Source organism: Pseudopipra pipra, chromosome 1 (genome assembly GCF_036250125.1).
Source record: "Pseudopipra pipra isolate bDixPip1 chromosome 1, bDixPip1.hap1, whole genome shotgun sequence".
NCBI lineage: Eukaryota > Metazoa > Chordata > Aves > Passeriformes > Pipridae > Pseudopipra > Pseudopipra pipra.
The window spans coordinates 21,688,739-21,702,885 of NC_087549.1; the positions used below are offsets into that span (position 1 = coordinate 21,688,739).

Consider the following 14,147-nt stretch of genomic DNA (forward strand, 5'->3'; position numbering starts at 1 on the left):
GCACATTAGAAAGCAAAAATTCCGGAGTTAGGGATCAGTGTAATTGTGAGGTATGGTCTACTTGTGGGGCACAGAGTCATACAGCTGCACCACTCAGCCCTCCTTCAAAGAGCAGTTCCATGATCTCACACAGTCAAACTGGACTGCCCACTTCAACCCTCTTCAAGCCAAACAAGAGGAAACAGACCCTTTACTTCTACCCTGTGGACCTTACTAGAAGCAGCACAGCCATCTGCCAACACAGACAGAGGAGAGAACGGCTGGAGTGGAGATTTTAGTTCAACAATTCCACTGAATCTTGGAAATTTCAGACCAGGTCTTCCTCACATACTTCAGTTTCAAAACAAATGAAGTTTTAAGCAAGGACTGATAGATGAAATCACAGGAAGTCAGAATAAAAACTCTGTATGCTTGCAAACCAGAAGTGACAAATTCTAGCTAGCTTATTATGCAATCATAAAACTTCTGAGATAAGTGGTTACAAAGTCTGCTCAAGTACTTTTAAAACTAAAGATGTGCTCAAGCTGTGGAATTCACCTCCTATTGATTTTATAGAGCTCCTGACATTGATTTTGTATTTTATTTTTAATAAACCGAGTTTGAAAATTCTCACTTCAGCAGTAACATTTTCATTTGTTACTAATGTAGAAAACTCTCATTACCCACCTGAAGAACATCTCCAAGGTCAGCAGTGCTAATATCTGGGTCTTCAGTCGTATTAAAAGGAACAGGGTTGATTCTTACAAGAGTGAGCACTCTGGGTTCTGGGTATCTCCACAACATCATTCCTGGACTGTCCTCAGTTTCATTGTAAAACACAACTTCATAGGCACCAGGCAGCTTTTGTGCTTCTGTCAAATGAAAGAAAGCTATAATCTATTATACAATTTCTAGAAAGAAACATGCTGGTTTATGAAACCAAAGTGGTTAAAAGTAAATTCCTTGGGATCAAAAGGAGAGAAAATAAAAAAGCAATTTCCCTGACTTTTAAAAGATTACAGCTTAATGGAAAGAAATCAAAAAAGTCTTTTAAAGTATTTTTTTCTTTTTTTTAATTCTAGCAGATGTTATTTTTTTCTTTTTTTTAATTCTAGCAGATGTCATTTCAACTGCTTTTCAAAAAAATGTAGTTATTCATTTTAAGAGGCAAGTAATCTCTAATAGGTTACTACTGTTTTCACTTTATAATCTAGAAAAAAAACCAGAGAGCCATAATATTCTTCTTACCTGCATCTTGTATATACTGGAACAGGCCTGTTCTCAGATCATCTGAGGTATGCTCAGTTTTGGAGGCCTGATTCCTTTCCATAGAAAAACAAGTCGGGTGTGTATGTTCAGGTGCCAATGTCTCTACACTGCCCTTTTTAGTAAGGTACTGACACAGAAGCTCCTGGAGAAGAACTAAACAGTTCAAATGCTCTTGACCCCAGAAAACCTTAAAAAAAAAAAAAAAAGGAAAGATGAAACAATTACATTCAAATATTCAGTCATTTTTGAAGGGAAAAATCCCTCCCTAAAACAACAGGAACTTTATACGGCTTTCAGCCTGCTCTACTTATGCCATAATTGCTTGTAAGTATCCTTAATGTGAAAATAAAGAACAGAAACAACAAAAAAATCTTCACAAAAGCATTTGGCAAATTTCTTCTTTTCATCATTTGAAGGAAAGCATTAATTCCTACCACTTAACAATTCATAGTGATGCTGCCTGGATGACCACAGATCTTAAAAGTCACATTCGAGAACAGTTTGTAATGTTAGGATTGGTCACAGGTTTTGCAGTTTAAGATACGACAAAAAAGCCTTAAAGATACAAAGTTTAAACTGTTCAAGGAGCTTGTTGCTCTAAAAGTGGAATTCTGGAATACATTAAAAACTGACATAGCAAAGAAGGTGACTTGAAAGACATACTAAAAATCATCTTAAACACAAACTGAAGCATAGGAATTGGATGTTCTGCAAGTCCTCAGAGTGCGGTTAAAAAGTTTAAAGTTTTTTGAAGTTTAAAACAGAAATACAGAAAAATATCTAATAAAACTTGGCATTCAAAGTCCAGAAGATTCACAAACTTTATAGCAAAATAAAAGGCAAGTAGACATTCCTCTCTCCCGGTTTTGACAAGCATTGCTGCTTTTCTCAAATCAAGCTGCTATTTAAGAGAATCATATTAATGAGGACAAGTCTTTTAGTATCTATGTGCAGAAGCAGGTCTAGAACCAACATGGAAGACAAGGAAGCAAGTAGAAATTAATAAAGAAATTAGACTTGGAAATCGGTGTGGGATGAAATCAAAATCTCCAAACAGTAACTTAAAAGCCCATAGTAAGGGTGTGAGTAAAATAAACAAGGCAAGTGTGCACATAAAGAGTAGCGTAAAGTTTTTCACTTGGGAATATCCATTTTCAAACATGAAAAAAAATCAGACGATGCCTAAAGGGAGTGTAGTTTAGCTGTCAAGAAGGAAGATTTCCCTTCCACTCCATCTGCATGTAAGCCCATAGAATAAACCACGACCCTCTTGAAACTCAGCCACAGTCAGTCCTGAGCTAAACATTCCCAGGCTACCCAGCTACCCCCCTAATTTAGTACATCTCTACTGCAGTTTCTAGAGTACCTCTGGGCTCAGAGTCCCACTCCTGGTCTACCACCACCTCAGAGAAGCTCTTTGTCACCTAAGCCAATCTCAGAGGCCTCAGTTCCCCACTGATGGAGGAGGGATGAATGCTCTTATGCTCCCCTCTCCCCCTGACTTTTATTAATTTTATTTTCAGGCATCTGGGAACTCCAGGGCATGGAACTCCTACTACAATATTACAGATGAAGCACCAGTTTCATATAAGCTCTCAAGGCTCTGCTGCAATACAAATTAACAGTGGTAGAAGATGAGGTCTGTTTAGAGCTGGTAAAATCATTAGCTGTAAATAAATTAATTTGAAACAGAAATGCTAATGCTTTTGTCAGTATTCTCAAATCTATTCTGCCAGACCAAATACTTAACTGTTTTCTGCAAAAGCTAATTATCCCAGTGTATTCTCTAATAATAAATGGCTTTCTTGGATTTATAGATATTTTTCTGGTCTTTGTCAAAATCCCAAAATTTTTGGAAAAAAAACCAAAAAACTTTCATTAACAACACACAGAGGTAGTCAGCCAAGTACCTATGAAAAACAAATTAAAAAGAAGCAGAGAAACAAAGTGACTTTATTTATGCATTAAGATATATTTTTTTTTAAATTTGCATTATTTGAGTAGCTCTATCCCCAGTGCTGTGGTTTGAATAACTTCTACTGCCAACTCTGGGAAAATACCTAATGACACGATTAAATGACAAAATTTCCTTTTCGTGTTTTATATGCTTGATTTATGTATTTATTTTAAAACATTTGTTGTGTATAGATACTACAATAAAAATAATTAAAACAAGACATATCTTAAAGCCCACTTGTTCGAGCCCCAGAGAATCTATTTTTCATTTCAAGAACTCCCATGCTTCCTGGACTGGTTTCAAGTTGTGGGCACTTCCAAAATGGAGAAGATAGCACAGCAAACTGAATATTAATTCCTACAAACAACAGTTTGCAATTACTCCCGTGAGAAATCCATTTAAGTTTGAAAAGAAAGGATATGTACTTCTTAAAGCTACCCCTACGCACTACACGCACATAGCTCACGAACAGACAAATACACACCCATCAGAACAGCATCCTAGATATTAAGTGTTAGTAATTTGATCCAGTAGTTTTAGGGAACACACACATATAGCTACAATACAGGGCTTGAGTAGTATTAAAAAAAAAATCAAAACCAAAACCCTGTACATGACTTTTCAATCAATAGCTTTACATGAAAGAATAGATACTTATTTTATAAAGTAAAATAAAACCCACTCAAATCAAACATGCAAAAAACCCCAACCCTGTGACCTACCGTAGGAAGCAAAGCTTTACAGGCTTTCATAGAATTTATTTATGAAATCTCAATCATCCAAGGGCAGTCAAACTCAATAGCAGAACCACAAGCATCTTATACAGACCTGCAGCAGTCCTCCCTTCAAATCGATGTATATTTTTGGAATAGATTGCTCTGGGCCCGGATCACCACTGTGCTTACACCACTTGGCTTCCACATTAACAGAGCAGCAAAAAGGGCCCATCAGAGATCTGGCTCTTTCCTTGAGACTTGTTTTAAGTAAGAAATTTTTTATGTCAAGGACAAAAGATGATCCATGGATTCCTAAAAGAGAGAGAGAGAGAGAATTAATCTCGCTGGTGATCATTCTCCCAACATTTATGTGCTTATTTCCTGAATTCACTTTACCATGACCCTGGGAATCCCTGTCTGCAAGCAATTACTCACACAAGTAGTCCTACTACTATTCCACTATTTCGTGGAAATACTTGTGTGGACAGTCCCTCTCCTCTCCAAGCAAGGGCATCACAGTTGGGCCACAAGTTTGGCAATTTTGTAATTTTACTCTTTTCTAATTTAGCTTGCTCTTCCCACACTATCAAGTATGTCTTATATGGTGTTGCAGTTAGGGAGCAGGTATGTCTCATCCACATTCCTTACAAAGAACTGTTTGCCAAAACATGACTTTTTACATGTGAATATTTTCAGGTTTATGAGAAGAGACATTTTTCAATAAACTATGAAATTTTTTTTCAAAAGAGTATATTAAGAACAAGAACAGCTGTTTCACTTGATTATATTTTAAACTAATAGGCAATAGGCATTTTAAACAATGCTCTGCTTTTGTTCAGGTTAGTTACTATAACATAGCACCCTGCCAGACTTTAGAGTGCTTAGCAGGAGAAGAGTACGGTTTGAATTTAAATAATTCAAAACAAATGCTTATCTCAAAATATGTAATGTGCATTTTCTGAAAAAAACAGTTTAATCTACACTTTTCACATCATAACCATTTGCACTTTACATAGATTTAAAAAACCTAAAAATGATGACGGTAGATTACATATCTGACAGAACTTACATATTCTCATTAAAGATAAAAACATTTTGAGGAAAGAAACACCTTCTAGAAATGTCCCAGCTCTTGTGAATCACTGTTCAATAAACAAACTATACTTAATATCTCTGTTTCTTTTGTATACTTGTATGGAAAGTACTACATCTGAGGTTGGCTTAACGTTTATCTCTTCTAGTGCTCGTACTTAGACTCAACACTGAATATTGGATGTCACTATACTTTATAATGCCCACAGCTTATTTTTCTAATGAAACTGGATATTTACAAAAGGCAAAAGATTAAAAAAACACCTAAGGCTTACACACAGATGTTTCAAGGTACAGTTTCATTTTATATTTTCATACCTTCGCTGGTAGAAAAATCCCACAAAAACACAACTTGCTGTTTTGAATACATGCAGTAAAACCTCTCCTATGAATCTCTTCTGGAATCCAGGAAGAAGTATATCTGTATCCTGGGTATTATGATTTCATGATACTGAAAAATATTTTATATAATGGAAGGAAATATATTGGATTTTTTTTTCAAACCAGGAAGGTGGTCCGAGAGTCCCCACTGCAATAAAGGCATCAAATTGTGTCCAGCCTGGGTAGAAACCACAAACTTGAACTATCTCTGCCTTGAGCAGCTTGGAGTTTAGTAAGAATGATCGAGGGCTCGAAGGAACCATCGCCCCATGCCAATCAAAAGGACCGTTGTCACTGATTGGGAAAGACGTTCTAGCTTTGGGGTTTTTTTATTTAGGATGGCTTCTGAACCCCTGCATCCGGTCTTATGTGTAACAGGTTTATAGGACAAAATCTGCTCCAAGTGGTTTTTTTACTGAACTGAACTTCAGTGATAATCAAGACAACTGACATTAACACACCCTGACACCTCTCCTTTTGGTCCTGGTTCAGGCTTGATTCTGTAAACCGCGGAATGAAGCAGCTTCACATCTTAAACTAAGAAAAAAGGTGTTTTTACAGGATGGGTTCACCCTGCTATCCCTAGTTATTTTAAGAGGGACTACAATATTTGGAAATTCAATTTTTTCATATTCTACACGGAATTTTGATTTTAAAGTAGAGAAATTCTTGGTAACTATTGCACAATTCTGCAATATACAGAAATGTTCTATAGGTTTATTGGAGTATGTGCCAAGTTGCAGAAACAACAAAAGGGAAAAAGGAATGCCAGAATACAAGCGATTTTATTTATGTTTTCTTTCACTGGGATTACATTTGGAAGGATTATGCTTTCCAGTCTCTTTGTGTTGTCATCTCAGCTCTACAAAGTACAAAGAAAACACGATATCCAACAGCTTAGAAACAGAACTGAGCATTCAGCACATAATACTGCTGTTTCAAAATCAGAAGTGTCTTTCTCAAATGCTAAGTAAACAATGAAAAATGAAAAAACAATTAAGAATAAGAAAGTGTCAGTTAATTTTAAATACATGAAATATTACAAGACACATCCATGGACTGTGTTTAACAAATACCAGGAAAAGCTCAGGAACTCAATAAGAGATTTTTCTTTTTCTTACTGGGACCCACATTGCTCCTGTGTAGGCAAGAATCACCCCCCCATCCTTTCTAGCAGTTATATCTACGTGTCCTTTTGGGGATGAAGTGATTCAGTATAAAAACCACTGTTCTCTTAATAAAAAAATACAATGCAGAGAGCATTCTGACAAACTTGCACAAAGTGACGTCTTGAGGACGGTTAAAGAAAACAAAAGAAGAACAAGTATGCACAAACTTTAAAAAGCAATTGTAAATAAAGGGATCTTTGGGCCTGAGGGAAGGTTCAATAGGCTACTGTTACTATGGAAATCCTAAAACTATATGTTCACTTAGTGAGGGGCTTTCCCATGACTAAAGCAATTGTCTCAGAAAGGTAAAGACGCAAAATCATTTTCCTCTGGTTTTTTCCCTCCTACAGGGTATTTTCAGTAGGTCCTTCAATACCTCTCTCACAAATCTCTATTGTAGAAGTGTAACTTCAGTTTAAATAGATTAAATCAAAGTCTCCATTTATGAACTTGAGATGGCACCACACAGAAGCAATATATCTTAATAAATGATTGTTGTGATATGTAGAAGTTAACTTATGCTGTTTGGATTATTGCTCACGAACACCAATGTGCTTTTCAGAACATGCAGTAATTTACTTCTAAGAACAAATAGTTTCATGACTTTTAAAATACTCCTCCGGGAGACTAATAAATATGAAGCACTTGCTTTGGACAGTGTTTAAAAAATGCTGCCAGCCCTCCCCTGTCAGACTCCATCCAGACCCACAATAGCACCACAAAATGCACCTATGCTAATGCAGCAAAACAGAACTGACATGAGGCTTCTGCATGCCACCGGAAGGATTACCTTTATGATGACATATGCTCAAAAGGAAAATCCAGGTATTTTTATATGGTTAGAAATAATGTAGGAGAGTTTGAAAAAAAAAGCTAGCACTTGCTTGTTAAGTTCAGGAAATGAACTTGCTCAGAAATTAAAGACAGAGATAATTTCAAAAGAATAGTGAAAAAAATTTACTAAAAGACATTTGCTTTGATATTCTAACATATTTTTCTAGTCAGTAGAGACTTGATTTATGCTAACATTTAGAAAGACATCTCATAGAATCTGAGTATCCTGATATACATATAGTTAGATTAGGGTTTATATATATCTACAGTAGAGTTGTATTAGCATTTACTGATAGTAGGAAGCTCCATGCTTGTTAAACTGTCCTGTGTGCATAAATTCATTTGCTTGTACAGAAAAAGAAAGAGCTGGCCCATTTTAATAGATGGAGCAAATAGGTTAAAACAATCCTTGCCTTATAGTAACAATCACTTAGTGTTTAAGCAATACAGGTGTTAAGAAAGAGTTCTGTTATTTTTCCTGCTTCATAAAGAGAAAGACAAAGTTTTGATACTAACTGTGGACTTTCTGTTTTCAAAAGCAGTTCAACATTGATATTTGAATCAACTTGAAATGAGTAGAGACGTAGCAGGAATTTTTTTCCTTCTATTATTCTCTGTGCATTTTGCTCTTCCTTAGCTGAAAATCCTGTTTGGTTCACTGCACTGTCACCTAATACAACACAGAGCATTATTTTAATTGGCAAACTTCAATATGGGACAGGAGTTTCAAAGAAAATGTAAACACATGTATTATAATAAAGATGGCAAGTGGCACTTGACTATAGTCAAGCTACGTTTTTAAAAGCCTCTTTCAAAATCCAGTGGCTTTGCTACAAACCACAGCGCTAAGAAGAAAACTGCTATTCTGAGTGTGAGGCAGCTCAGAAGAAGGAATGTGTCCCAGAGCACAGAGCCTGTTGTGCTGGTTCAGATGCACATGAGAGGGGAGAGATGTGGTCTGCTCCGACAGCAGCAGCCAGACGACTGTATTCCACCCTAGGGTTTGTGGTGCCCTCTGAAAGAAGAAGTCCAGGCTCTCCCATGGGTCCTCCATGCCTGGGCAGCAGAGATACAATCTGGCTGCTGAAGGTTAATTAGCAAGTGGTTTTCTTTAGTACCTTCTACTAAAGTGATAATCTGTGATATTTGTTCCTAAGCATTCACTCTTTGTAACATTTTTAAGTTCAGGAGCTAGTTTCAGATTGCTGATGACATTGAGATAGCTTTGAATATGTAAATATGCCATTATATCTAATATAATACTATTATCTACATGATTTTTTCCTCTTAAGAAAACTTCAGATACATTATGTAATGAGTAGTTATACTACAGTTACAATGCTCTGTGCTATGTTGACAGGTGTCCTCAACAAACAAAGGTTCTAAGAAGAAGAGGTAACAAAGCTATGAAAATAATTATGGGGGCAATACTGCAATTAATTTAAGCACCAGTCCATTTATCCAAGTCTGGAAACAGCAGCAGCGAATAAATGGTGAGGCATAGTAAAGGACAATTTTCCAGGAGAGATTTAGTTAACAATGACTGCGCTGGATTTCTCATTAGTTTCAAGCTGAATCGCACGATGGTTCATTCTCCCCACGAGAACAATATTTACACATTACCAATTAGCTATTCTTTAGTGAAAGAGAATTTCTCAGCACTACGTGGGGACACATGTGGGCTGTGTGAAAACATGAGATGTGTAACACACAGGAAACAGAAAGTAATGATCTAAAACAGGCCAAACCCTTGAATTCATCACTAATAAATGTCCCCATGCATTCAGCAGCACCGGCTGCTGCAAGCCTGTTTTCTTCAAGTACTTCAAACACTAAAATCCAGGAACATTTATTATTTTAATCCATTACAGGCAGTGCTTGATTTAACTTTATTGGTTGTGGTGGTGGTAGTAGTTATAGTGGGGGTAAAGCTATGTTCTTTTACACATCATTTCAAAAGGGCTTAATTATATTTTATAGCTCAGGCCAGGAATCCTGCTTGTTTTGTGTCTAACAAGGTTCAAATGGAGTTCAGGTCAGTGATGAATCAGAAGGGAAGTCAAAGATGGTTATCTATTTGAAATGAGCTCATCTCCCTTAAAGAATAACTGGGCAGGTACATCATGTTCATTACACTACTGCATACTAAATAACTGAAAAATCTCAATTCACTTGGTGATTTGGTAATTTTGGATTTCGTGATGCCTGATCAGAGAGGGCTTATTAAAGTTTAGATTTAAAAGGATTTCAAGTATTGGTGAAGGCTGCCTTTGGAGTACAACAATATTTGCAAAGCTCTATATTACCCTATGTTATTCCAATTAAGTGGAAAAAAATGCATAATATAAAGCAACAAAAATAGTGTTCATTTTACATCTGTGAGTCCAGATTTCAAACCTGAGTGCTATACAGGCATGAGTAGTACTTGGTTCTTGTATCATAAGCATTTTAGATATCAGTAGGTTTCAGAAAAGCGACATTCTTACTCCAGCTTTACAGATGGGCATGGAAAGGTTCTTCAAAAAAAGATCTATTTATTTTCACATCTTAATTTTAGCTGGTTGGTTGAAAACCTTGGTTTATTTTCAGGAGACAGCTGGTACCTACAACTGTCACCATTATAAAGTTGTAGGTACTTAGCACTACTGAAAAATCAGACACTGAATGGTTGCACAGTAAATGAAGCATTACAAAATAGTGGATGCCACTCAAACTGTAGCCCAGAATAATTCACAAAGTTGAATTAGAATTACAGTTTGGGTGTCTTGCTTCTCTACTCTACACTTGATTCTCTAGATTTTGACTGCTTTAGTAAACTAAATAGTCCACGAAGTACAGGGTAACTTTTCTCTATAAATAAACCATGCCGAAGATACTGCCTGGCAGCAGCAGTGTTAGAGCCTCTATAACCCAGTGAATTATGCTTGTGGAAGTTCAAGGCTTGACAGATATACCCAGGCCACACAAACTTAACAGGCTTTCCTCCACTCTTGGGATGTCGTTCCCGAGGATTAAGGATAGTCCAGGTCCGGGCTCCTATATTCTAATCTTCTCCTCCTTTCAATCCTTCCTCCCCCTTTCTCCTCTATATACTTCTCTGAATTCTCTTTGTAACAGCATGGCCATTAAAGTGTACTTCTCTTTCCTGTTGCTTTTGTTTTCACACAGATTAGTGCCCTGACTCAAGCTAATGAAGAGCTACCTGAGTAACTGAGCTAGCACAAGGCAGAGTGCAGAAATGTGCAGCCACAGTAACCTAAATTTCATATGGAATTGCACCTTTTGTTTGAGCAGCAAGCTGGTGATCTCATCCCATAAAAAATATTCTTGATATAGAGAAAGAAAGAAACGTGTTGCCAGTACGTCAGCAACTTAAACAGCTCAAGGAACTGGTCCCTAAGACTGCGCAACAACGCCTTACCTCTGTGTTCTGTACCTCACACTGAAAAATGAAGATCGAACTGGAGGAACAGCATAGAAAGCATGAAATGTATAAAGAAAACTTCCAGCTTTCACTGTTATATATATCTTCTCATGAATGTAAACATTCTATAAAGTTGACTTCCATGAAAATACTGTATCACCTACTAGTGCCACAAACAGCACTGCGACCCACGCAACAAAAGAAATTCCAGTCTCAAAAAATATGTAATTGGTTTCACAATAAAAGCTGAAGAGATTACCGACCCAACCATATTTGTTCTGAATCAAATTTCATTTGAAATAGTTTTAAAGCCGAGTTACTCAAACTGTAAATGCAGTTCTACAAAATCATTGCACACTGTCTTGAACAAACAACCTACAAGTAACTTCTTTTTTAGCTTTTTTTCTCCCCTGAGTTAATGTGTTAGTTCATCAGTAGCAATTCTGAACCCTATTACAAAGTATCAGTAGGGAATCTGACCAGGATTAATAGTGGTACTCAGTCCTGGGATTAGGTGGTGTCTTGTTTCATGGATTTTAGGCCATCTGTTCTTCCCTCCTACGTTATACTCCTGCAAAACTATAAACGCACCTCCACCTCAGGGACTATAGAAGGGAATTAGAATTCTTCTGCTTTTCATTATCACAAGATTCAGTAACTCATTTCATTGTCAGGATAATCCCCTTTTACTCTTTCTTTTGCGCTTGCAGGATATGCCAAAATGACAAATAAAATCCCAGATGTTAGAGACCTGATGAGGTCTCCACCTTTTCATGAGTGTTGGGTTTAAGCTACTTGGGACACAGTGTCAAATCTGACAGGACCCTGATGCCCACACCCAATATTCATTAAGGTTTGTTAGTGATTTGTATAGCTGTCTACAAGCTGCACTTCCACCTCAATCCTCAGTGGCCATTTAAATATTTAGTTTGTCCTCTGGTTTTTACTGACAGAGAATTAATTTCCTATTGTTTGAGTATTGGAAAGAGTTTATATTTCTTTCTAAAAGTAACAAACGTCTTCTGGGTGTTGTAAATGGCTTGTTACTGCTGCATATTATTTTAGGTAGTCATATCTAATTTAAAGTTTTATTTCCCCATGGGCTAACTTGCATATCTGCAGCATGCAAAGGCTATGACAACGCCTTAGCAGAGTCTTCTCGAGAGAGTTAGTTCACTCCAAAATGAAGTTTGGTCTTTGCTCTATACCAATTAATATCTGCATTTAATTTCTAATAGTTCTGTAAAGTATCTGAAGCATGTAATTATTTTCAGGTTTAGTAAAAATACTTACAATTATCATATGTTCAACTAGTGTTTATTTTTTCACCCTTATTTATAAGTTGAAGTAATTATCTTCACATATGGGAGGAAGGGCTGGGGAATCCTGTGTATGATTCTTAAAATATTTTATGTCCATAACTCTCAGTTCAGACACTGAACAGCAAGACTTCCCTCCTGCATCCAGCCAGAGCAAAATAAGGCTCCACTGTGAGGCTACGGGCTTTTTGCTGCCTTTCACTTTGGGGAGAATACGGTCCTCAACTCCTCTAATGTATCTGCTCTTTTGGCAGGTAGGTAGTGCTAATTTCAACACCAAATCTAAATTAACTGAAAGCCATATGTTTAGAACTGAATTCTATTTTCTAGTATTTATTGCTAAAAATTATTTCAATTTTAATGGCATGTGAGAGTTCTGGAGTGAGCAACACACCTCAAGCACAATATCAAGCAACCTCAGATCTGACTGGGTACATGGCACTCAAGCTCTTTGTAGAAGATGCCACATACTTCAGAGGACAAAACCCACTGAACTAGGTCTAACAATAGTTCTTGGACTTGGGGTTTTCTTCAACCGTGGAAATAAACTGCCAAAAATAATCTAAGTGTTTGTTATTTACTTGTATAAAATGGGTACAAATTTTAACTTGTAACTCTAAGCTGCAAAATATAAAATTACTACAGATAACTATTTTAATGAACATCAGTATGACTTAAACCCCTGGCCTTAAGGGTTTTAGAAAAACTATACTGGTAGTCCCTTTTCAAGTATAATAAATATCTTTCTTTTTGGGAAACGGATTTTGTATTGATTTGGTGGTTTTTTGTTTTGTTTTTTTTTTCCTTCTTTTTTGGTGCCAATACACTGCATCACAGTATAGTACTACTTTATTAAAACCAAAATAGGATTTCATCATGAGTACAAAGGAGAACATAAGTGTTCTAGCAGAAATAGTAACCATGCTGTTATAAGTAACTGTTGTATTAAAGCATAAAAAATGTCCAAAAAGTGAAGTCCCTTGACACACTAAAGGTTTGGGGTTGTACAACAGTGCAGCAGGACATGTAGAAACAGAGGTGTTTTAATTTTATGCAAGCGCAATGCGAGTGTTCAACTCCTACAATTTGCTTTTTGGAAATCATTCAACTAATTAGCCCCTCTGCTTTTCAGAAGCTACAACTTTTTACTTTCATAAGAATTTAAGAATAAAAATGAAAACAGAATGCCTTTAGTTTCCATGATTAAACCAGGAAAGTCTAGAGGGAAAACTGATAATTAAAAAAAAAATGTGGATAGCAAGCTTCTTTCTTAATTTCAGTTAAAAAAAAATTAAAGCATTACACAAGGTCATGTACTTTTGTTTTCCCCCTATAAGGGAGGAAAAATAACGACAATACATTCTTGCAAGGTTTTTTCACTAAATAATTCCTAGCAAATAGGATTCCTTACAAACAAACTTCACCTCCTGCACTAAAGCTCATCTGGAAAAGGGGTCATTTACACTGTTTATAAAACACTGCCACATAAAATGTGTAAAAAACTGTATTTCACTAAAAATAGCTTGCGTAAGTAAGGGATTAGAGTAGTTTCTACTGCTATAATTGTTCCTTTGTAGTTTTTTCCATGATGTTTTTGAACAGTGTTTTTAACTATGTTTATTAAAGTCAGGACATCAAAAAGGATCAAAGAGTAAGCTAGTGAGAACCAAAGAAACCCCAAACGTATTGTGTTGTCTCACTGGGGAGTTATGCAGATTCAAGTAAACAAGTGCAAATTGTTGAGGTTTTAATGAAAATTTTCTACAATTATTGTATCTGAAGTCATTCTATATAATAACATCTGTACAGCAGATGGCCATACTGTACAAAAGGCAAGCAATGATCCTTTTTCTTCCTCTGTTTTAACAGTACATCTGAGATGACTACTTTTGTCATTGCGCTTAGCTTGGTTCAGCAAATAATTCGTAAAATGCAGCTGCTGCAGATGGTCACAATAGTTATTTGACTGTAAAATCAAAGTCACAGCGAAGTATTTGTGTATTAGTT

At 36.3% G+C, this 14,147-nt stretch overlaps 1 protein-coding gene across 2 annotated transcripts in view; it reads right to left on the reverse strand.

Moving 5' to 3' along the window:
• The window catches only part of VPS13B (vacuolar protein sorting 13 homolog B), a 425,569-nt gene that overhangs the window by 78,595 nt on the left and 332,827 nt on the right, over window positions 1–14,147 (reverse strand). For both annotated transcript variants that reach the window (XM_064647722.1, XM_064647715.1), the window contains exons 37-39: window positions 4,034–4,233; window positions 1,228–1,435; window positions 667–851 (exon numbers count right to left, since the gene is read on the reverse strand). In XM_064647722.1, the coding sequence (XP_064503792.1) occupies window positions 667–851; window positions 1,228–1,435; window positions 4,034–4,233 (593 nt within the window). The remainder of the gene's footprint in view (window positions 1–666; window positions 852–1,227; window positions 1,436–4,033; window positions 4,234–14,147) is intronic.